Here is a 25,485-nt window from a genome sequence, read left to right on the forward strand (position 1 = left end):
AAAATAATTGTGTCAGTTATTACAAAAACACACACATTTTTCTATTTTTTTAAATTCCATATTAACGGGTTCCTAGTCAAGAGTAAGCAGACATAATATTTGTTTCATTCTCTTGTGACATTAAATTTCTTGCAGATGACAATTGCTTGTCATTACCACAAACTTACAATAAACAACAAAAAATAAAAACAATAGGGCTCTTTGTCATATTCTGCTAGTCTCCAGAGAATCTGTCCTTGATATTCTTCAACATCAACTATCAAGTCTATCTAACACTATCAAGTGTTACGTCAGGCTGAAGGAAGCAGGGAGTTCATTGTGGTTCACGCAGAGGTTACTGCAGTTCATGAGACAAGCCGTCACAAGTTCCCAATTAATGACTCCAAACTGGTCGGCGGCACATGCAATTATGTCACCAACTCATGATATGGAGGGAATGACAGGAGGGGTTTTGTGTTTTTTGTGCAAGTAAAACAAGGCAGGGGTGGAAGACGAAGGCAGCTTTTGTTTCCTGACTGTGATCCACAGGAGGTTATACTGGGCTTAGGCTGAGCTCCAGCTCTGTATGTGTGCAATGGAGGCTGAGGAAATTGCACCTTTTTCCTGAGGTGACTATGTGAGGAGGTCAGAGGTAGATGACAAAAACTGACAGACAAAGAAAGAAAGAAAGAATGAAAGAGCAAAGAAAGAAAGAAAGAAAAATCATATGAGCTTGCAACGGAGAAGGCAGAAGTGGATGTTGCTAGAACAAAGAGAGGTTACTATCGGTCGTTCTCCCAGTAGGCAAACCTCCGCAGGCTCCACAAGCTGAGCACTATTACACTGACAATTGTTGTAAACACTCACTGACATAGACGCACGTACACATAAACAGGCGGCATGAGGCACAAACACACAGAAGATCCTGACATGCATGGCTGTTTCAAAACAAATAAGGCTGTTTTCTCTGTCGAATTTCAGAGTGAGATGTGAGTGAGCATGCGATTCTTATTCTGCCCGTGAACAAGATATTCAACAGTGTTTTCCCACAAAGTGAAAGTGAGACCGAGAGAGCTGTCGCGTCTCAGATCACAGACACACACGTTCTGTACACTGTGGCTTTGCAGCTGAGCCTGCTGCCACATCAGACAGTCACATGCTTTCCTGCTCACACAAAGAACTAGGTGCAATAATGTGTGTGTGTTGTGTTGGACTGGGTGCATATCTAGGTCTTGGGCTTGGTGGTATACTTGTGTGGGTGTCTAAGTTTGTTTACGCATAAAAAATGTCTCAGTGTGTGTGTGTTTGTGTTTTACATAATAACTTTTAAATATGTGTCTTCATCTCTTCATACCTATATAGTGTCTGCAAAAACAGAGCAATGACTGACAGAAACCTGCTGTTCTGGTGTCAAATGCTCACACACACACACAGACACACACACACACACACACACACACAAACACACACACACACACCATATCTCATCTCATATAAAGTAGGCTGCTTTTTTTAAGTAGCGTGTGCTGGTCTGTGCAAGTTAGTATTAATTTGCCTTTGCTGAAAATGCTTTTGTGTGACTGAGTGTATGTGTCATTTCCCTAAAGGGATGATCCTCATGTTGACTTGGGTGACTAGGTAGAAAAGAAGCACATACACGCAGAGACACACAGACATACACACACACAGGAAGCAGAAGAGGATCGTCCTGGCGTAACCTCGTAGCACAGCCTGTATGAGGTTACTAAAGTTCAAATTTCCGCTCCAATACACAGCTATTTAGACCAGAGCAGCTAAAGGGCCAATCGTTAATTGTTAACATAAAATTGCACATTTTAACTACATCTAAACTAGGTTGTAAGCTGAATATTGTAAGACTCCTGGTCTCTCTAACAATGTAAACCTACTCAAAACAAGACATAACAACACACTGTAATGTCTAAGCAAAGAGACATAAGAATACTGATGATTAGCATCTGTGTAAATTCTCACATAAAAAAATAATTAGTTTGAACTGTTTTGGTCCTGATCAGGTTAAAATGACACATCTTTGTATTCTGATCATATTAACTGTATAGAACTGTAAAATCGATCTTCCATCCGGATATCAGGCTGTAGATTTCTCTATGATGATCAGGTTTTGGAACAGAGAGGTTATTAGAGTTCATTCACACACTCCCTACCACTTTGCTAAGCAATCACTTAAACTACTTACAGCAAACAATACAAAGAAATGTAACTGGTGTTTTCTGGGAAGCATGTTGATTAAAATTACAAGAAATTATTCAACAAGCATTTGGTGGGCTTGTAAGGGGAGGAAATGGATTACCTTTTTTTCCTTAACTGCCAACAAATTATAAGTAAGGCTTTAGTATACATCGTTGTAATAGCCTTGGAATCAAATGTGAGTCCCACATTATTGTAATTTAAATAAACATATTTCAAATATATTTCAAATTATTAGAGTTCAAGTTGTTCTGCCAGACTCCTAAACTTAACAAAATAATCTACTTACAGAGAAAAACCTTAAGAAGAATAATGCAGCTAAGATTTAACAATGATAAATCCAGAGCATTGATGGCTGCTGAACACTATTGATTGAAGTAAAGGATATCAAAATATACTGGAAAACTTCTAAAACAGGTCTGCCAAAGTGCATAGAAAGTCATATTTTTACATATTTGCTCCACTGGTAGAATTTTCATGTGGCTTGTCACATGGCTAACAATATGAAAATGAGCTTTTTCTTCACTTCTGAAAAGACAATCAAAGAGGACATTATCGCTGTGGGTCTTTTTGCCTTCCAACAGTGTTAAATCCCAGATTGAAACACAGGCTGCAGATAATTACCGTTTAGGGAGGAGAGGTTACGTGAGTGCATTTCTCCACTCTGCCAGCCTCATACAGTACCTCATCTACCAACCAGCTGAGCAAACCCATTTAATCTGCTTCTAACAAACTCATACACCCTGGAAAGGAATGATTTCTATTAGTGACAAAATAATCAGAGATTAAATAGATGCTCTTTCAGTGAATATGCCACTGTGTGTTCACATGGCATACCTCAAGTGCCTGTAGCTGAAAATAAGCACAAGGTCTCCACAGGAGCACAAAAGATCAACAAGAGCTGGCTCAACCACAAACAAAAACACAGTGAAATGAAGTTGTGAAAGAATTTTGGTTCATATTCTCCCACTTTTTCACCCTTCATACGTTCATGTTTGTTGCCCTCTCACACAGTGCACACACACACACACACACTTGTAAACATGCAGATGGGTCTTTATGTTTTGCCAACTCAGCAGAGCAGGAGCCTGAGAGAAAGGGGGTATGTGGTCTGTCTGTTTTTGCACCACCGACTGCTCCTTTCTTACTTGATTCCACTTGCTCAGACTGAGCTACATTATCTTGGGCCAGGTGTGCAAGTGTCTGTGTGTTTGTGTGTGTGCATGCATGTGATCCTATCGTGGGTAGGTATGCAAGACACTGAGGACAGCGCACCCGGTTGTTGAGCAAGGCTCATGTGCCACCACTGTTTGTTCTCATTAAAGCTTGAGAAAGGTCCATTTTTGCACACCTTTAACGATTTAGACTGTAATTTTATTATCTGTCATGTTTATGAAAACAACAGAAAAGAGGAATTTAACTAAAAAATCAAAGCCTGCTGTGGTAGAACAAGTTTTTAGAAACCCAATATCCAAACATGACAGCAGGCTGACCTTGAGGACCTTTTTCTCTTGTACAGTGAAGCACATTTTAACAGAAAGTGCTTTGAGTGATTTGAAATCAGTAAGTGTATGCATGGGGCTATTTTGTCAATGTGGCCCTGACCCAACTACCCAAACCTTGCACTACTACTACTACATGTAACCTGTATGATATATTTTAAATGACTTCACAGTGAGCTGATTCCTGGTAAAAATTGATTTTATCCACAAACATTAATACTGAAGACTGAACTTTGGAAACAAATACTTCAGCAGTTCTGTTTGTACTTGTTGTAACATGTGTGGGCTGTGTTCTATGTCTGTGTGTGTGGTGTATCTACCTCCACGGCCAGTGCTCCTAGGTTCTCCAGAAGATAGTCGGTTGCAGCTGAGACCTCCTGAACGACTTTGGGGTCCGAGCTCACGTCCTTCTGTTAGTGAGAAAGAGCATCTTTATTATCTTGCAGGGATTATACACATTTTTTATTTGTTTGTTTGTTTTGAGCAAAATTACACAATTAAAACATCCTGGAAAAAGTCAGTGAAACAAGACAGCTTATAAAAACATCCCCACAATACAAAACATGAAATTAAAATTGCATACTGTAGAAAAACAAGAATTTCAATTGTGATTTCAATTACTTAAATTCATGTGTTTTATATAAACATTGTATAATTTGTGAGAGTTACTTGTAAGCTAATCTATACATCTATACTAGATTCTATTTTGCACCTATTTATTCATGTTAAGTATTAATTATTCTTCTGTACAGCTACCATTACAATTTTCCTTTGTGAGTTTTCGCTCATCTGGGATAATACAATATAAATGACGGGAAAAGGCTCATCACAGAGGCAGAGAAAGGTGAGAAGGGAAGACAGAGGTGGGGGCAAAAGGTGACGGGGGTTCAAAGGTGAGGCAAGAGGGGAGCCGAGAAAGAACAACAGGTTATGACCCCCTATGGTCTCATCAGTCAAACTGCTGAGTGTGTGTGTGCGTGTGTGTGCGTGTGTGCGTGTGTGTGTGTGTGTGTGTGTGTGTGTGTGTGTGTGAGCCTGTGTGTTCTCGTCTATCACACTAAGATGTCAGCTGCTGGAACGTCTGACACTCAATAGAGCACAGGTGTCGCTGAAGACAGAGCAGCCATCTAGGAAGAGAGAAAGATACTGTAGCTTTCTAGTATGTTCGCTCTCTTCCATTTGATTGCTCTTCTGTTTCGTTTCCCTTCACCTTAATGATTTCTATCCCTCGCTCTCTTATGCGCACACACATACACCCACTCGCAGAGTCACTGATAGGAGAAAGCTGAGTTGTGCAAAAGCTCTTGTTCTCAGTTTTTTCACAATTTTGTGTCTTTTGGAGAGGAATTTCCATTGTTGCAACAAAGTTTATCAAAGTATGGACTTTGCGTAAAGAACAACATCATCAGCAGTACAGCAAATACAGCAAGGCTTAGGGTTATTGAGCCCTGCTGACTTGATTTATTTCTTAAAACAGTTATGTTCTTTTTAAAGACACACTCTGTCTCTCTTCCTTTGTCTGTTTCTTTGTCGAAAGAACAGCACATGATGTTTCACCTCTTGCCATCCTTCACCATCGTGACTCACATTTAGGTCACAGGTTTTATGGGAAGGGGGCAGGCTGTTCGTGAAGATAGAGGCGGGGGTGGCGCTGGACAGGGAAGGGAGGTGAGAGGAGGAGGGAAGATGAGTTAAGAAAACAAGGGAAAGGGCAAAGTTTCATAGTAAGCAGAAAAGATGAGGAATCGTGGATCTTCTTTGAATGGGTGGATACAGGGGTCTGGCTTTGATTCGAGATTTCATGCCAGACCTGTAAAAACGATGACTTCTCTTGTCACATAACATTAGTGTCACAGTCAATGGCTCCCGTGTAGCACTCACAGTAAAGTGACCTCACAAAGTAATAACAACAAGCCTCTGAATTGCAGAGGCAACTATCCATCATGTGGATGTGTGTTTGTATTTTTTCTTGAATATATGTGTGAGAGTGTGTGCACTTGTTTATGATGTCCGAGACCATATTATGTACATATTCAACTGGTTAAATGGAAAAGCAAATAAATAGCAGTAGCTTCCAAATATTTCTGCTTATAAAACATAGGAGACAATCTGGTACTCGCAAACAAAAAATGACTCCCAGTTGACATTTTTGGGAAATATCTATGTTAATACTACCAAATCTTGCTTATGTGGGAGGACACCCAAATATCTACTGGTGAAGCAACACAGGTCAGTGATCACATAATGTATTTGCCAGTTAAAATGTGAAGGGAGTGTCTTCCTGGCCCAGTGGACAAGATACCACGTTGTGGTGAAATATGTCAACATAAATGTGAAACAGCATTAGGTCGACCTGACTGACTGGTAGGCTGATGAAATCACAGCTCCCAGTCAGTCTAATTCTTTCATAACATGGTCGTCTCTGGTTTGAGGTGAGCAAAGTTTCGCAATAACCAATACGATGCAGGACCCAAACTATGAAAGTAAGATCCATGCTGTTAAGAATACAAATAAGAATATGTTTTAATTGTTGGTTGTGATGGTAAAATTCAAATCCACCGTAAAACTAAAACTGCTAGATGTGATTGACTCAATGGATAAACTCACCCGAATCGGTTTGAGGAAGTCCAAGTTGGACAGGAAGTGGCTTTGGGCCTTGTTTAGCCAATCACCAGAGGACTTGCAGATAATTTCTTGAGTCAGACGGGACACGTTGCGGTCAGCAATGTGAACAAACTCCTCCAGAGGTGTGGTGTTGCAGAGGTCTCTGAGGTGGAAGCCGAATCCTTTGGTCAGCACCTATGCAGAGAAGAAAGAACAGTGGATCAGAAAAAGTGGAACACATATTAAAACACATGTGTGCTACATGCTACGAGAGAGAGAATTATCCAGTTTGTCTGATTTAGTTTGGGTCTAATGTTATTGTCAAATGTTGATGTGACAACATAGTGGCACAAGGGATTGAAATCCCTCAAGTTGGGTTCGTTATATGCCTTCAGTCAACATAATAAAATGAATAATTAATAAATACTACACAATCAATGTTTTAATTTGAAATAAATATACAGCCAACAACAACAGAGCAGAATGTCCTGCCATATTTTCCTCCCATAAAAATCTTACTCACTTTGCCTTCGCAAGTAAAACTGCATTAATATGTGGTGAGTTCACAGAGTTCCCTTGCTGGTTCTTGATTCTTAAAAGATCGTCATGTTTCAGTCTAAAAACGCTACATTCCTGAACCCTGACCATGAGAACAAAACAATGATGCTCACAGAAAGATATCTGGCTCACCAAGGACATCTCCAGTAAAGCTTTTTGACAAGACATGTAATCCAAATAAAGCTTTACCCTTAGAGACTAAAAAAATGATTTTTTTTCATTTTTGTCATTTGAAAAAAGCTTCTGTCCTCTCATTTTTCTAAAATAAATAGGACAGAGGAAGCACAGCTGTAACAGCATGTCCTTTTCTATATCTTTTCTCTGGACAGAGGGTTTGTCTTGTCTCTGTTACGCCATCATGTGTATCAAACTACAAACTAAAACACACACACTCGCTCACACACACACACACACACACAACTGGTAATCTTTTAATTGGAAAAACATCAGGGCTTACAGCAGTGAGTTTGGAGGATTGGGAATCATACTAATCGCCCGACAGGGAACTGAAAACATATTTTTGACTTGAGAGATTTTTATGTTCATCTCATGTTTGCTCTTGTGCATCTCATCGATGTAAAAAAAACTGTCAAACAACTGACAAAATCATATTCCATATACTAAGGACTAATATACTAAGGGGCACAGCAATAATAAGCTTCCCTAAATTTTCTTCCTTCTCCTCAGGTAATGTTACTAATGACCTTCCTGGACTAATGGATAGCCATCCTCCCTGATCAATAGATGTCAGGGAGAGAGGGATGGGTAGAACAGAATGGCGTAACGTGAATTTGTCTTTGAGCCTCTGCTGTCCCCGCACGTGAGGAGACATGGGGGGTTGGGGGAAGCAAGTCACATGACACCAACCCTCCAGTTGCAAAGCAGGGATGATGTGGTGGGCTGGGTTGGGAGCTGTTGTTGAGGGGGACCTGGGTAACTGAATCAGTCAATGTATGCGTATTATATTGGGTGGTACAAATAAAGATACGCATGAAGAGAGGAATGAAATTAAGAGCAAAGGAGATAATAAAAATCTGAATTTGATTGTCTTTTTGTGGGATAAAAATATAAGGAAGAGACAGATGGGAGGGGGGCTTTTGGTGCCCAGCAGACTCTTCACCCACCTATCCCCCACCCACAACTGATTTTTCTGCCTGGTATTAAGGGATTAGCTGTGCCACAGCAGAGTCCAGTGGCCCAACAGACAGTGTCAAGCCAAGGTCATTGGATTTATGCACAAGCACTGTGGCCAGGGGAGTGTGATTATCTCACATGTGAAAAGGACTTAACAAAAAGACTATACACACAAAATTATACTGCACTGTTGTCTGCTTTGGTGCTGAGGCAATATGAATAGCTGATAACGACTGAGGTCTGCGACATGCAACAAAAATTATATTATCCTACCTTTTCCAGATTGACGTCAGCCTCCACTATCTGCTTCAGCGCGTGACGAGGAAGGGAGGCGTTGTGGTGCAGGAAGTGGGAAAGGGTCTCATTGTCTCGCAAGAAGTCTTTCAACTTGAAACCTAGAAACAAAAACATTTTAGCACTGAGTCAACAATGTGTGAGACACAAAACTCCCTTTGATAAAAACAAAACAACAAAATGTTGTCTGGTGGTTGATAGTAATACTGAGAATCACAGCTGTGCTCCCAGCTTGATATACAGCAAAAGTCAATTACTTTTCCACGAATAGTGAGCTGCAAACCGCCTTCTCAAGCAATGACCAATGTGTAAAACAAGTTATAAAATATATCCTTGTAAAGTGACTAAAAAAATCCTCAATATTCTGACTTATCCGGAAAATATATCAAATTCACAGACTTGTCAAGAGTATACCTCTTCAAATTCCCTAATATTACAGAACTCGTATGACCGGTGGAAACCCCAGTGCAAGAACACCATGATTTCTTTGTTCAATGACAAACACAATAATACACATAATTGGTGGACACAAACTGAGAACATAAAAATACATTGCTGAATTAAATGACTGTTTCCAAATCACATGGTCCATTTGAATACTGATAAGTTCACAAACAGACACACACTGTCTTCTCTGCACTATAAGAGCTTTCTGTACTTGTGCTGCATTCCAAAGAAGTCAAGCAATTTCTGAAACTGGCCTGAGTCAGCTGTGCGGTTGCATGCAGACTCACTGGTGTGCACATACACACACACACACACACACACACACACACATACACACACACACACATTGCTCTCTTGTCCTCAGTTCTGAGTTTGGTTCTCAGCTGGGGTTACTATAAGGCATTCCACTTTGGTCCAAATAATGCCAACCAAGTCTTCCTCTCTCTCTCCCTCTCTCTCTCTCTCTCTTTCTCTTCCCCCCTAAATTTCTCCCTCTCGACCTTTCACCAATATTTCTGTACCCTGAATAACCTCTTGCCCATTTTCTTTCCATCCACTCATGAGTTGTATGGAACTTGTCCTAGAGTTTGGTTGAAACTAGTTTAGGGAAATAATGCAGAGAGAACAGGATAGCTCCTGCAGCAGACTGTTATTTTGGTTATTAAAAGCACTGTCTCCATCTGTTCTGTAACTGCATACTTTTACATTAGCATGGCTTGAAGCATCAAACTTAACTGATTATCTCTTCTACTGCCCTGGATTGTTACGATGAATACCTTTGACAAAGACTGGATGATTACTGCTCTCCTCTCCTCTAATCTGTTCACTAACTTAATAATGCAAAGTCTGATTTTTACAAATCTCTCCCTGCTCCCCCTTCCATTTCATCTCCAGTAAATCTTTTTGTACTTGCTGTCATCACTACTGCCCGCAACACACGCATACACGCCGCACACACACAAACAGGAAACATTTTGCTTCTAGTGAACTGAACACCCCTTGGGAGGAAGTGAAAGAGAACAGTGTGTTTCTGTGTGTTGAGGGGGCACATGTGTGGATTGCTCTCCCTGACTGTCATGACTGTGTGCAGAGTGTGTGCTCTACAAGGTTGAAGTGTGATTGTGTTATATACATCCTCACCATTCCTGCTCTCCATGGTCTTCTGTGCATTTGTAATTCTGCACCTTTGCCTACATGTGTGACCTCAAATATCAGGGGGGAACAACCAGAGAGTGCTAATAAGGTCTAATTAGTGTCCCAGTTGGAAGTCACAGCTCCCATGGTGCATTGCATTCAAAGGCCCTTGAAGACAGACCAGACTGGATGGCACAACCTTATTAAATTTGAAAGTCTAGCAGTCTTATGCAGTCAGCAAAGGTGCTTGCGTGTTTGTATGTGTGAATTTTATTTCCTTCTCTTATGTGTGCATTTGTCTTTATTTGCACTGCTAAAGTGCAACGTATTCCCAGACTTATCAGGAACAGAAAGGTTTTTTTGAAGTCAGACAATATAAGAAGTAACAAACCTTGTTTGTGTTTGTTTCTGTGTGCTTCTCCTTTGTTGGAGCCAGGTAGATGTCAGGGTGATGTCATTAACACTCACAAGTCTTTACATGCCCCTATTTATGCCTATCCTGTTTTAAATTAGACAATACTAACATCACACACTCACCAACTAGCGTTCTCACTGATCAAACTAGTCCATCAACAGGCTCTGATCTCTGATTAAACCACATATTCCCAAATCTACCCTTCTATTTTAACTATACTTGTTCAAATGTCTGTAGATTCCCTTCCTTTTGTCTAAAACACCATTCTGTACTATCTCAAATGAAATGCATTAGACCTGATTAAATAACTGTATGTCCTGTGTGATTTATGCAGTCATCCTACAGGGAAAAAAGCTCATCGCTCCCTCTGGCCCCTCACAGTCCCCCTTCTCTGTCAGTATAAATCTCATGCGCTGACCCCGCCAGTTGCTGAATTATTAACAGACACGTGAGGGGCTCCACTCTCAGCTCTTTGATCCATGCTGTTATTCCTATAGCATCACTCTGCATCAGCAGTACTGTTTGCCTTTTACTGCATCAACATTGACTGTCTGTGCTACATCATTCCCTCACATGGATTAAAGACAGAGTGGAATATGGCACTGAGCACTATCAGACTGCTGTGCATTTACAAATCAATTGGGATAAAGTGCACAGATGCGCTGAAGTTTAAAATAATAAATGAGCCTGAATAAAAAAAGAAAAAAAAATCAATGCAGACCCCTTGCTCTGTTCATTCCAGTTGAAGTGTAATGGCCCACAGATAGTCGATCAAATGAAGATCTATTACAGGGCTGTAATGTATACTACTAACAAGATGGATAGGAAAGACACAAAAGCAGTCGAGGACATCCCATACCACGCAATCAAACTTAGGATTTTTTTACAATTAAAAATGAATAGAAAATCCTTCCCTTTCATTTGCTTTGGCATGCAATCTCTCACACCGTGCTATGCTTTGTAGGGCCATTGCATATCACACTGGAACTCTGGGCTAACAGTAGCCAAAACAACAAGAAGCTTGATTGTTCTGCTTTGTTGCATAATTTCTAATGGTGTACTCTGCTCAAGTTACCCTTACATTAAGATCTAATGTGAAACCAAGCTAATACCCATTTTTATAGAAACCAAATATCAGAGAAAAGCTGTAGGAAGAGAAGAAGAGAGAAGGCTAATGGAACAAACAAAAGGACACCCAGTCTAATTAGACTCCCTCATTTAACTATAACAACTCACTGCTGTCCTGTAATGCTCTTCCTTATGTTATTATTCCTCATTTTATAGAGTAATAATGCTTTGTTTTTCATCATGTCTTCACGTTTTCTAATTGGGGTAGTGGAAAACTCCCAGCATGTCTCCCACGTCAGAGTAAGGGTTACTGAATAGAAAACTTAGTTAAGTTAATATGCTTGTGTGACTTCTATGTGGGTCAAGTGAAGTAAGTGTAGAGTTCAACACTGCCCTCTTTCCTATTTTCAGGTTGCTTTTTTAGAAAGATGACCTTTCTCTGCTCCACGACAGCCAGGGTCATGATGATGAATATCTCCCTCTAGCACTAAAATGTAAGATAATGATTACAGGAATTGGTAAAACTAACAGCAGAACAGCTTGACTTTATCATATCTGTGACCTGGTCGTCATAGACAGGAAGCACAGCAGTCAGAACAACTTGCCATTTTCCTCCAGATCTGAGCAGTGATTATACAGTGATTGCCAGGGTGGTGCACAATTTTCTGTTCTTCCTGAGATGTGCAACAACCACAGGCCTTTGGGTGATGGGCCCACCACAGCTAGCAGGCAGTGATAAGGAAGGGGCAAGTTACACTCTCAATACTGCTCTGAAGACTTGAAGCCAACCTCAGCTGCATCGGCCACTACACTGCAAAACTGACCCTGAAAAGTCACTTATCTAATTTAAACATGCTGCTTATCCGTTTTTTGGTACATTTATTGATCTGCAATGATTCAGGCCTCATTAACTTTGTACTTTGGAATATTTCAACAAATAAGACATTGCGTAGAAAGGAGAGCGGACCTTCACTTTGTGAGGCCAGGTGAATGGTTGACACTGTAGACTGAACAAACTACAATCTACTTTGTTTTAAGTAAAGGATTAAAAGGTCACCGCCAAGATTACATATCTTGACAGCCCTTCTTGCTTCTTTTTGAAACAATGTGTCATCATAAACCTCAGTATTTCACGAGCTGAAGCTCAGAAGCAGTAACAGCTATGTGTGAATAAACTGTAGGTGTCCGTCAGTGACACACTTAGATCATATCTGCATAAGGAGTTGTGAGTTGTGTTCTTTTCTGTTTAAACGAGATTACTGCAAGACAAATGGATGACTGGGTGATCAAGGTGAATGGTAGGTCATTCGAGAAGTTGAACAAAACATCAAAGGCATGTCCTTACGGGCAGTGTTCTTCTGCAGCTTCCTGAGGGCCCTCAACAGGCCCTTGTAGCCTTCGTAGCTTTTATCGTTCTGGGTGTACAGCAGGATCTTCTTGAAATCAACGAAGAGACGGGAGATTCTGTTGATGTTCGCAAAGAGACAAGAAGAAAACTAAATTAGCCACACTGTTCTACATCCCTTGAGATTCAAGGCCTGAAACAATCTTTCCTCAATTTTGTTACGTTGGTAAAAAGATTGGACAATATTAATCCAAATAACACAAAAGTCACTCGTCGTTGCATTAAATGAATGCTTTGAATCAGTCAAAGCCGTGCATTGATTAAACTATGAATCAGCAAGAGGGCCATGTTACTCACATAGAATCATTGAAGTTTCCCACCACCCCGGGACTCTCGCCAGGGGTAGGATTACGGAAGCAGGGGTTGTTGGCATTACAGATGATGCCCTGTACCCATGGCAGGGTGCCCGCTGAGGGCATGGCCTTGTTAGGGAAATGGCCTGGAGAGGAAACACAGCATGCTTTAAATTTGGACTGAAATATTAGTAAAGCAAAAAATAATTAAAAATTTAGACACACCATGAGGCCTCAATGGAGAATATTGATAACCAGTAAGATATTTGTCAGTCCATTTTGAGATTGTTGTCTCAGTATCTAGTTGTTCCATTTTATACATCACCAAACCAACCTAAACCCTGAAAAAGTCTTACACTCTGCACTTACTGTGTAAATAATCACCCAACTTTTAACAACAGTCGAGAGGCCCTTTGGCTAAAGTGTTGTTAAATGTGTCGCAGAACTGGGAACAAGCCCCAGTTGCTACATTACAAAATCAGGATACAAACTATAACATACAGACCACCACCACTGCCTTTGGAATCAGTTTTCAAAAGCGCTGACATTATCTTTACAATTGTTTGTACTCTTATCAGCTAATGTTACTGCTACTGCTGCAATTTACTGAGGTTAATGAGCTATTATACTGAAAAGATAAGAATAGAGGGTGAGAGGGGGTCAGGAGGTTGACAAACCTGGAGATCTGGTTTGGTGGTAAAAGAAACAATCATGCGAAACCTCATGATGATTACACTTGGCACTTGGTTTGTTTAAAAGCAGGCATGTTGATTACATGCACCTGTTTTTTAAAATCTATTCCATGGAATTGACTCAACCTGCAACTTGTACAGGAAACCACACGTACAGATTAGGGTGTCAAACTCATATGAATAAATGAACTACACATGACGATACCCGTAGGATCTCAATGCATACTCTGTTGCAGGTCACTGCTCTCCTTCCTAAAAGTGCTTCAAACCAGTGATAATCTTATTGAGTTGAAACGTGGTCAAAGTTGTGAAACCTGTTCTGCTGACAAATTACATTACAATTCCCCTTTCCAGGAGCTAAAGGTCTGATCACATGTTCACACAGTGCAAACAAATATTGACAAATCCAACAGATCCTTGCGTGACAGTAACATGGAAACCTTGGATAAGTAACATGTTGATATTACCAAGAACTAAGAGGCTAACACTGTATAAAAGCAGACAATGTCTCTGAATAGAACAGAGTAGACTAACATTGCATACTTGTCAGGTTTTAGAATGAAAAATCACAAGTAACTTTTCTTGTTACACTGAGGAATTCACCTTAATGCAACATCTGTTGAAATAATTTCTTTAAAACTTCAGATGATTGAAATATGAAAGTCTCAAAAATACTTTGGTCAAGTGCCACCCTGCCTGCCCCTCTCTCTCCCCATCTGCTTACATTCATGTTGCTCATAGGGTGGATAATGTATTCGGACTGAGATCAGGATGAAGAAGATGAAAAGGGGCCATATGATCTCGATCAGCAGCTGGATCTAAGAAAGGAAGACAAAGAGGGATGAAGACAAGTTAATCACGCTAACAAAAGAAGGTTTTCCACTCTTGGGAAGTAAAAACTCGTGAAACAAATTAGTTTAACACCCCAAGACAGTGCCAAGTTTTCCTTTGTGTTTTGCCGTTTTTTGTTTTCAGTTCAACCTCAGAAAACCTCAAATGCTTTAGAACACACAGTTGTGTGTGTGTGAGTGTGAGTGTGAGTGTGAGTGTGTGTGTGTGTGTGCGTGCGTGTGTGTGTAGAGGGGACTGTCAGCTGTTGTTCTGTTAACAGTAATCCCACCATCAGACCGGGTAAAGTATATGGGTTAATATGGTGAGACAGAGCGAGACAGGGTTTAGAGGACTACGAGTGAGTCCATCTGTTCCATATGGCCCATCTACTTTAACTGCTTGTGTCTTGGCCTTAACCAGCATGGCAGACATGCAGTGAGAGGATAAAGAATAAAGACACTGTCTTAGGATATACACTGTAACCCTTTGTTAGAAATAATTGGACTGATTGTCAAGCAGCCCTCGCTGTCACTTTGAAGAGAGGTTTCTGCTTCATGGTCAAATGGCTTAATTGTGTGCAGATGAGCCTCCTCACACATAAAGAAGCACTATGCTACAGCTCGGAACTGAATTTGATTTGCATAACTTTGAGTGTGTGGGCATCAACCAGCACAAGATGGTAACTGCACAATGGACCTGACATGTGAATATGTCATCATCACATCTTTGACTGACTCACTGTAATCTGTAAACTGTAATGCTTTTCAGTCGAAGTGGTTTGGAGGATAATTGCATCATTTCCATTGTTAAGGGCTGCGTATGCATTGGAACTAAAAATTTCTACAAAGTCTTTGTAATGCCCTTATGACCAGGCATGTGGTACAGGCAAAATCAACTCAAAAATCAACAACGTGACTAATTGTATGGGAAATTATACAAAAGAACAGACCTCGTGCCATTTTGCTTTTTAGTCTTCAGTCTTATTTTGTGAACTGATGCTTGATTGCATTATTAGCACGGCTAACATCAAACATGAGGGCAATGCAGTGTTAGATAATGATTCTGCCTAGTAGCATACATAACAGAACACTGTATGTAATAATCTGATGTTTGATAGAAGAAGTTTAATATGAAAGTATAAGCTCTAAGAAACAATCACTAGGAATGGAATAGATATTTTTTGATGAATAAAAAAACAGTAAATAGATAAAACAAACTGAGTACTCATCGAGTCCATTATTCTGATGAGTCAGTAAATTGAAGCACTCCTACTTACAGTCTGTCTCCGTCGGTAGGTGAAGTTCTTCCAAAGCAGTAAACCCAGCTGAGTGGAGACTGCCATGCTGACGTCTTCCCAACCTCACTGAGCACGCTCCAGCTCCTCACTGTGAACCCAAAAAGAGAGACGGTCAACCGCCGCCAACTCGTACACGTACATCAGACAAAAGCAGTGCTCACGCTGTCAACAAATAACACCTTTCCCAGTGTGAAAAGGCCACAGATTTAACACAGTCAGCTAACTAACCCTCAGCAGTCCAGCTTTGTTCCTGTGGGAAAACACAGCTTACAAAAAGAAAAATGTAAATCCTGCATACAGTGACGCACAAAACTGATGTGAAAACAGAACAGAAAGGAATCACATCAGCAAACCATTACCAAATGCATGCGACTGTACTAAATATGGCTGTAGTGCTCAGTTAATCATGCCACGCTAGGGCACGAAAAAGAAAGAGACAATTTATTTAAAAAAACAACAACAACAAAAAGAGTGAAAAAAGCAAAAAGAAGCACAAGAAGCATTACCTGGCTGCTTGTTATTACACTTCCCAAACAGTTAAAACTAAAATACAGCAAAATGCTCTGAAAAAAACATAGACTAATTACTGACAGAAAATAATCATAACAACAGATTCACCTATTGAACAAAACTGTTTCACTCTGAAATACAGAGCAGCCAAGAGTACAGCAACACTCAGCGAATGAAGTCGACTAATGACTGAGAAAGGCTGCTAACCACTGCATATTCAGGTCCACTTGATGCACACTCGTCTGTCCAAAGGGCAAACTACTGTTAAACTGGGAGGATGAGTGGGTGGTGGGCAGTTTTCATGTGGTGAAAGTTAAATCCTTTTGTCATCACAATTTTCACCTCGTTAACACCTCAGTATCACACACAATCACACAATACTACATTTAATGTAAATGAAAACATCACTCCAGCCTCACGTCATCCCCATTGCTCAATCTAAATCAAACGACCCACTGATTAAACAGCATCAGTGGGTTTACTCAAAGTAATAAGCGGTAAATAAACAGATGAACTTCAAACACATACTTTGCTAGACACTGGGTTATGTCACATTTACTGAGTGACATGTGATACAGCCCGTATGAAAGTTTGTGTGGGGAAGCGCTTTTTCATGTCTATTTGTTTATCCTATTTGCAGATTGAAAAGTCCTTGAACTTGTCTTCTGTAACATGCTTGGATCAGACCACCAAGACCATTTAGATGATACACACCAGGAAGACGACCAAAATGCACAAAATATTTATTACAGTTTTGGGATTTTGTGTTTTTTTTTTAACAAATTACTTTGATATCTGGATAGTAAATAAAACTTGGAAGGCCCCTAAATCAGAAGCGGAGCAATCTATCAGGAGTTACACAGCTATATTCGTAATTCTGTTTTCTGAGACAGAACCCTAATTATCAAGAGTTAGAAACAGGTCGGCCACCAAAGACTGGGGCCCTTTACTCTTTCATTAAGGTCATCATGGTTACAGCACCTGAAGAAAATGTACTGTAGGTTGGGTCTTAGATGTGCAGCATTTATGTAATCTAAAAAAAAGAGATGTTGTATAATGACAAACATTTCACAATTCTCATATTCACAAAGAGCAAATAAAGATGAAAACTCAATGGGCACAATGGGTGCATCCCAGAGAGTAGAACAGCAGCACAACATGGACACAGTGATGATTAAACATGATCATTTGCTTATGGGCCGAAAACATCCTGCCCTAATCAAATCATTGATCCAGCTTTCTATGGTTTTACGCCTGCATTTTCTCTGATGCAATCATGATGACTCTTTAATCGCATCAAACCACTTCCCAAACAGTCTCCAATTACTTACAGAGTGAATCTAATTTCTAACATCACTGCCAGATTTTACACCCTCCAGCATTAAATAACTATCAGCGGTGATGGACACAAAGACAACACAGTGAGAATAAACACAAAATCAAATAGAATACAGATGTTAATGTTTCACTCTTTATACCAATAACTCAGCGGCATTGCACAAATGTGATTGGCCGTATTGAATAAATCCACTGGAATGTCTGAAATGTCGCAATAAAAATCAACAGGAACTTTGGGATCAACAAACAACACAGTGACCCAGGTACAATATCTGCTTTACTGGTACATCTATTTTCTCTGTGTGACTCTTTTGATTTAGTGGCAGCACTCACAGCACATATTTAACTATTTCATTGACAAACAATGTAAAATACCCCTTGCAGACTTACTGAAAGATATTCACTGACAACAAAATGGACTGTTTGAGGCAAGAATGATGTGCACAACTGCGCAATTCTTATGAAATGAATGAAAAACACCACCTACATTTCCATATTGTGGCCTGCGATGTGTGTGGACAACAATTTACACCTTTGTCAGATTTGGCATTCACTGAATGGATTTTTTCCCCTTCTTTCCTCCGAACTATATCCCAATTTTTGGCAATCAATTTGGATCACTCAAAGTAAATTTAGATGTCCGAACCTCCCACCTTCATTTGAGGACTAATATCTAACCAAAACGACATGTTTACGTGCTTATTACCCATTAAAACCTGATTTTCATCGGACTTGCTCAGTTTATTTCTAATGTTTTGTTTTGTTTCTGTCCTCATAATATCTGAGTGGCTTGAATGTCTTTTGGCGAGTTAACCTTCAATGAATTGTCTGATTATGGTAAACACGGTGGTCAAAACACATCGCACGCAGATATAAGAGAGGTTCTCTGCTGAGAATCGAGCAGCCCAAATGGTGCAGAGCCAGGGCGCCTCTAGTGGCACACAAAAACCATCATTTTAATACTTGTTTACCATCAACCCTCGCTCACGTGTTACATCACACTCATAGAGGATTTTTTTCTCAACTCCATTGTCTTCGCTGTATTCTTAACACACTTGATAGCTCATTCAAAATGGAAAATAATCAAAAGGGCATTTACTTTTTGCTAAGATGAAGAAGACGATGTAAGAGCGTCAATGCTTTGGCAGACACATTTTGGCAAAATAAAGCAAATGCATTTCGTCGACGCTGCACCATCACTGCAGACGTGCACATGAGTAAAAACAGTGGAAACAACACATGACTGCGCAGACCCAGCACACATTGGGGGAAAACAAAACATTGAAAATGAAAGGCATTAAAAAAACAAGATACTGCTAATTGCCATGAAAGGTGGCATGTTTTCCACTGCGATTCACTGTCAACATTACGACAGATTGTTAAAAAGGAATCGTCTGTCTGACTGACTGACTCCAGCACTTGTATCTCATTGTTCTCTTGAAGTCAGGTTACTGTCGGTCATTCAGCTTCGCGATGCTGACCAACTGCAGCTTCAAGCCAGCCAAAATGAGACCACAAGCAGGATGAACGTGATTTCAGCATTAAACGGCAACAAACGTGACTTTTAAATACTTGCCATTAGGCACGTTTCATATACCCTTCTGCAAGCTTACAAAATAATTGTGCCGGTTTAAACCTTTCGAGACAAACTCACATTTGCTGTCTACTTCTCAAGTTCTTCTTCAAGGTTTATATTTTAGTATCAAATAAAAACCTTGCCAAAAACTAGGCTTTTATTTTTAAAAACCTTACCGGAAGCCCCGCGTTTCCTCTTGACAACTTCACTTGTCGCTGATGGTCGGAGAAGATACTAACTTGCATGATAATAAGAGTAAAATCCAGCGAGGACAATACCTGACATTTTACCTACACAACGTTATTACCATTAACATGTAGCGCCCATTCAGCACACTACAATTCTCATTTAACTTTGCGACGTTAAGATGGAAAACAAAACTCGGCTACTAATTACCGGCAGCAATTAGCATTTAAGACCAAAATTACTTTAGTTCTTGACGTTCAACGTTAATAACTCTTAGCCAAAAAAGAAACACTAAGCTGACAATAAATGGCGAATAGTAATACGATTTTTTAAACTGTTACACGGGGGCATATTGTTACATCCCTTTGTTGTTCCAACAAAGAAACTCACAAATTCACTCATAACTAAAAAAAAACACAGTCTCACCGACCTCGATCCTGAACGGTGTCAATGTCCACTCCTTCTCTTTTCATATAGTGGACTCCTTGTCCAGGACAAGTTATAACGGCTAAATACACCGTACTCCTTTACTGTTGCACTCCTCCGCTTCTCTGACTCTCAGCGTCTAACAAAACAGTTTTTTTTTTCCTCCAGCAGGGTTTTATAGCGCTGCTCGATGCGGAGCAGAGGAGAGCAGCGCGGCAGCAGAGGTAACTAACGGTCACGGCTGGAAGCTCCTCCCATATAAGGCAAGCACGTGCGGAGTCAAAACATGTCTTAAAGGGCCAGCGACACCTCAACGCCTCATCAATGCTCTGTGCTGCTTTTCAATTACTGCCAAGCAGGGTCCACTGGGGAGGGACTGTTACTGTTACTTAGACTATATATGATAGTAATCATCATTATCTTGACACACACACACAAATCACAACAGGAGATGGTGTGTAGTTTTGAGGATTAGTAAAAAGATATTGTTGTTGCTGTTGATTTTGTTCTTATTACTATTGTTATTATGTTGTTGTTTTTGTTGTCATTTAGATATATAGATAGCTAGAACTAGAGTTATTACTATGTATGTAAGCATATAGAATAATAATAATAATAATAATAATAATATATATATATATATATATTTGTATAGCACCTTTCTTACAAGCAATGCAGCAAAACATGCTTTGCAACAAAGAAATCTCATGCACCAAGTGGGTCACATAAAGAAAGGCATAGAATGAACATAAAAACAGGGATAGAGAATTAATTGAGAAAATGATGGAGAATAAAACTTATATTAATATTGATAATAATAGTAGAATTAAAATAAAAAATAAGGATGGAATAGAATAAAGGATCACAGCACAAGAGCTTACTTTACTCCAAAGTTAAAATATACTAAGATACAGTATGTTAAGGTGTTTGTGCTGCTCCTCATTCCAGCATGAGGAGCTTTGCATCTAAAAGCCACAAATTTGCAGCTTCAGATTTCTTTTCTGGTTAACTGGTGTAATTTATGTCTCAGAGCCAAATGTGAAATAGACGTATGTGAATCACAGAGCATAGTTTCTTTTTATAATTGAAAATACTATGAATAAAATTGAGAAATTGCAGGGTAATCTGCTGAAATCCTTCTGGGTTTTCATACTAGAAACAGTAACACTTTATCAGTGTTGCCTCACCAAGTCTCCGCACTAACTTCTCTGGAATCGAGTGAGAGGGTGAATGTGTCTGTGTACTGTATGTGTGTAAGCCCCGTGACAGATTGGCAAACTGGGTGTAATGGACCTCTTGCCCCAATGTGTGCTGGATTGGCTCCAGTCCTCCATGACACTGAACAGGATAAGGAGCTTACAAAATGGATGGATGGATGATAACTTGCCATTGCTTCATTTGCACTTGCTGCTTTTATCCATCAAACCACAACAGGCCGCTTTCAGTGATGCATAATACATACCTGCAGTGTTGCACTACAAAGCTGCAAGATGCACTGATTTGCATAAGAAACAGTGTTTAATTTATTTTGCAGTTGTTGCGATATAGCCCAGGTCATTATTCAGAATTGCTGCTGTATGCACCCAAAGATTAAATTTTCCATTTCACATCTCTCTGCAAGTTTCTCAGCAATTTGAAAATTTGTTTCCAAAATTTCTTATGAGGCCAGATACATTTTTTTTTTTACAAGGCTTGGTTATTTCACTCTGTTGATGGACTGATTGATAAAAAAAATTAAGTCCCAATTGGGGATATTGAATAGATTTTCTAACAGAGATTATATCTTTTGAAATCAATTAAAGTAAATTTAAAGTAACAATCATTTTCTCAGAAACCAGTAGGTAAGGGGGTAAGTCAGTCAGTAGGTAAGTAAATTGCTGAGAGTAGCTCCTGGTCATCACTCCTGAGCCTTCACGTGCTTCAATTTGACAGTTGCTCTCACTTTGATAAATGAATGTACCTGAGCTTACAGAGGACCATGTTTCAGATGATGACTTTAAATTAAGACATGCAAACATGCACCCACACACAGAGTTGGTTTACTTATAAATGAAAAAGTGAATAACACAAGGCTTTACATGACACATTCACAGCAACATTTCCAAGAATCAAGAGGAATTAGTAGAAGCAGCATTGCAGTGCGAGTGTGTTTCCCTGCATTGAGTTAAGTGCGTTCTTGTTTCCTGCTCAGTGATTGTGTGAACATTTCCAGCTGGCTGAATGCAGCTAAACACCAACAGACTGTCTTGAGCAGGGCCACTGGTTAACTTCAGCGCTCTACTGTCCAACAAGCAAGTGTAAACATTTCATATGCCATCAGACGTTAATGTCTGACTGCATGGCTGCCTGCCGCCCATCCCAGCTTAAACAGAAGGAGAAGTTGGTCTGAGGGAGGACCTCGTTTCATGAGAGGCATTTTCCTTTCATCGTGGTAAAATGGGGGTTAGGGTTAGGAGAGATCAAATGCTCAACTAACACTCCTTTTGTTACACGTTAACATTGCCTGCTGATTGGCACACATGCTCGCATGGACGCATCAAGAAGCAACACCTTTACAAAAAATTTAAATCACACACCATCATAAACTTCTCAGCTGCACTCCTGACAAATCCTCAGAATAAGGAGCAGCATTTAATCCTTTTTGTGTGCTGGTTATCTTTCGTTGTTGTTTGAGGAAAGCTGCAAGAGCCTGATGTACAGTCCAGGCTTAGTAATGTACGAAGTCCTGGTAAACATGGCCCATTTAGAAACCCTTCTCTCCTCCACTTTGGATGGGGTGCAGTGAGGCCTCCCAGTATGGGGTCTCATTAAAAGCAGACCCCCAGTCAGAGTGATTGGTCATTTAATCCATCAAAGTGGCTCCAGAACTGTTTGCATGGATGAAGATGGATGATAATCATCCAAGATGATTGAATTATACAATAGCCAATTTTTTAAATCAGGGAATTCAGGGTAACTGAGGAAAACTGAAGCTGCTGTTATTTTCAAAGTGCTGAATTCTACTCATGAAAAAATGCTGATGTAGAAATGTCACAGTGCTTTATGAAGTATGAACATTTTGCATTATTCATTAAGGACCAGACTACTGTCAAGGAAGCCTTGAGCTCTTGGCGTGATTATAGACCTCCTCAGTGGTGTAATCTAATCAGCTAATTGAGTGGATTGGTTTTATTATCAAAGCCATTTCGAAAGAGACTGACTTCATTTTCTCTTACATGATACAATTAAAAAGAGTATAGAGTGTGAAAAAATCACCATAAAATGTGCCATACTATATATACTGTATAAATACAGGAATGACTTTCAAATGAATTGAAAACAAGAATATAATCAAAACAATGTAATAATTGATTCCCAGAGAAGGAAAACAGCTTTTTCTTCTGTTTCCACCTCCTCTGCCTTCACAGGGTTAGAGGCCAATGTCATTTACAGAGCAGCTATCTGGCAATCATTGTCTTTTTCCAGGACACTTGAGGACACTAAACTGCCAGAATGAAACTGACCAAAGATCACATGGCACAAATATCATGCACACGTACAGGATGTTTTCCTGCCCAGTCCAGGACAGAAGCTGGAGATTGAGAATAAGAGCAACAATCGTCCATTTACACTGGAGGGATGGCAAAACGTGTGGCTGTAAAGTCAGTTGAGTTGAAAATTGGCAAAAAAAATCTCTCCTTCTGTAAAGAGTTCAGCAGCTCACATCTCGTTCATTGTGATTTTGTGTAGTAGCTGTCAGGTGCAGTTATTCCCACTGTCTGGAGAACAATGGTTTATTATGGCTGGCACAGTGTGAGGTATCGTACATGCTCGGGACTGATGGGACTGCTAGACTATAACCCACTTAGGCTGTTAAAACACTCTTCGGATGTCTCGGAACTATGTCTGCAAGTGTATGGACTAGAAGACTGGAGTGTTCAAAATGTGCACAACAAAGGTAGAGCATGTTCAGCCACGTGGGTAGCATGTCTCTGAGGGAAAGGAAACAGCTTTTGTGCACATAAAGAAACTAAGAAAAATGCAGAAGACCAGCACTGTGACTGCCTATAGGACTATTTGTTCAGTACATAGTTGTTGTTGACTGTTGAAGAGGCAGTAGGTGGTGAGCCATAAGCCAACAGTGTGGGCCGTCTTTCACCAACAAAATAGTTGTACATTCATTTCATTTGTCAGTTTAAATTCAGATAAGACTCAGATAAAACAACATAACTACGATCACATTTAAATGTGACAACGGAAATATGAACGTTAGATTGCTGCAGAAGGATGTGTGCTAACTACCAAGACATCATCAACAGCTTCATGGTCTTAAGATAACAAATTACAGTTTTGTTATACAAATATTAACTTTATCCCAAGACAATTTAATAATATTGTCATTTTGACAGATCAGATATTGTGTTCTTGTGATCTTCACTGGACTGTCCCCTTAACATTGCTTTAGTTCCTCAAAGTCAGCTTAACCTGAAAGAACCGACATCACATTTTACCTTTAGAAGCAGCCAGAATGCAATGTTTTATAGTTCTCTTAAAAAACATGGATTTATCTCCACATCATTAAAGAAAGTGTGATCATAGGAAGAAAAGATTGAAAAACAGTTACGAATGGTTGTGCTCAGCCTCTGCAGAATTTCAGAATCTTACAATTGTACAAAAACTGTGCAGATTTGCAAGAAGCTACAAATCAGGCATTATTTTGTGACCAAAATACTCATTACAATGTTTCAGTCTGCTGCCTTCATTTTAGTATTAACTGAGCCAACAAAACATTAACCTAGCAGCTAATGCAGAAACTCTGTCTTGACTTTTTTTTTTATTTTGAAAACACTTATAGGGGAATAAAAAAAAGGTGAAAAGAGTTTATTACTGACTTTGCTGAATGACCCATTGGAACCAGTGCAAAGGACCCTTGAGAATCGATTTTTTAGTTATGAGGTTCGTCTTTGTGTAATCGGGGAAAAACGGTGCCCAACAAAGCGTGTATATTAGGGTTTGAGCAGAGAGAATGAAGCACAAAACCTGTAATCTCCAGAAACAGGGCTTATTGTCAACACAGTTTGAATTTGGGGTTTTAGAATTTGGGCTCAAAGTAAACACAGACAGGTTTGCACTCAAACGCAACAGCCTGTTGGCTCACTTGTCATATTCAGTTGAAAATATGTCTACTGATCACCCCATCCTTTGTTTTGTGGGTGCATTTACTGTCACTTGATTTCGGTCCTTGAATGCTTTTCGAGTTTCGGAAAGAAAGGTGGATCACTTTCCTCGTTTCCACTTTGCTCGATAGTAACCCCTGATAGAGCTGCAGAGGAGGACATACAACGGCGTTCATTGTAGGAATAAATTAAGCTGCAATTTCAAGCTCAGCTCAATTTCCGATGTGTGATTTTTGTTGTCCACGAAAACTGCTTGTTGCATCATACGTATCATCCCTGTTTTGATTAAAAAAACAAACACACAAACGCCACATTATACAGGCACGTCGACACGATGAGGGTACAGGCGAGCAGAATGAGAGGATGAAGAGGAAGAGGATGGAAGGTTTGTCCGATAGTAACCCCAGCTCAGAG

General features: G+C 39.9%; 1 protein-coding gene across 2 annotated transcripts in view; it reads right to left on the reverse strand.

The window, feature by feature from the left end:
- Window positions 1–20,053, reverse strand: part of LOC121604809 (phospholipid-transporting ATPase ABCA1-like) — a 39,507-nt gene extending 19,454 nt beyond the window's left edge. For both annotated transcript variants that reach the window (XM_041934423.1, XM_041934422.1), the window contains exons 1-8: window positions 19,920–20,053; window positions 15,859–15,967; window positions 14,476–14,569; window positions 13,064–13,205; window positions 12,707–12,825; window positions 8,277–8,398; window positions 6,315–6,506; window positions 4,028–4,117 (exon numbers count right to left, since the gene is read on the reverse strand). In XM_041934423.1, coding sequence (XP_041790357.1) covers window positions 4,028–4,117; window positions 6,315–6,506; window positions 8,277–8,398; window positions 12,707–12,825; window positions 13,064–13,205; window positions 14,476–14,569; window positions 15,859–15,924 — 825 coding nt within the window. In that variant the 5' untranslated portion in view covers window positions 15,925–15,967; window positions 19,920–20,053. The remainder of the gene's footprint in view (window positions 1–4,027; window positions 4,118–6,314; window positions 6,507–8,276; window positions 8,399–12,706; window positions 12,826–13,063; window positions 13,206–14,475; window positions 14,570–15,858; window positions 15,968–19,919) is intronic.
- Window positions 20,054–25,485: the final 5,432 nt, after the last annotated feature.

The sequence above is a fragment of the Chelmon rostratus genome, chromosome 3 (genome assembly GCF_017976325.1).
Source record: "Chelmon rostratus isolate fCheRos1 chromosome 3, fCheRos1.pri, whole genome shotgun sequence".
In the NCBI taxonomy this organism is placed as follows: Eukaryota; Metazoa; Chordata; class Actinopteri; order Chaetodontiformes; family Chaetodontidae; genus Chelmon; species Chelmon rostratus.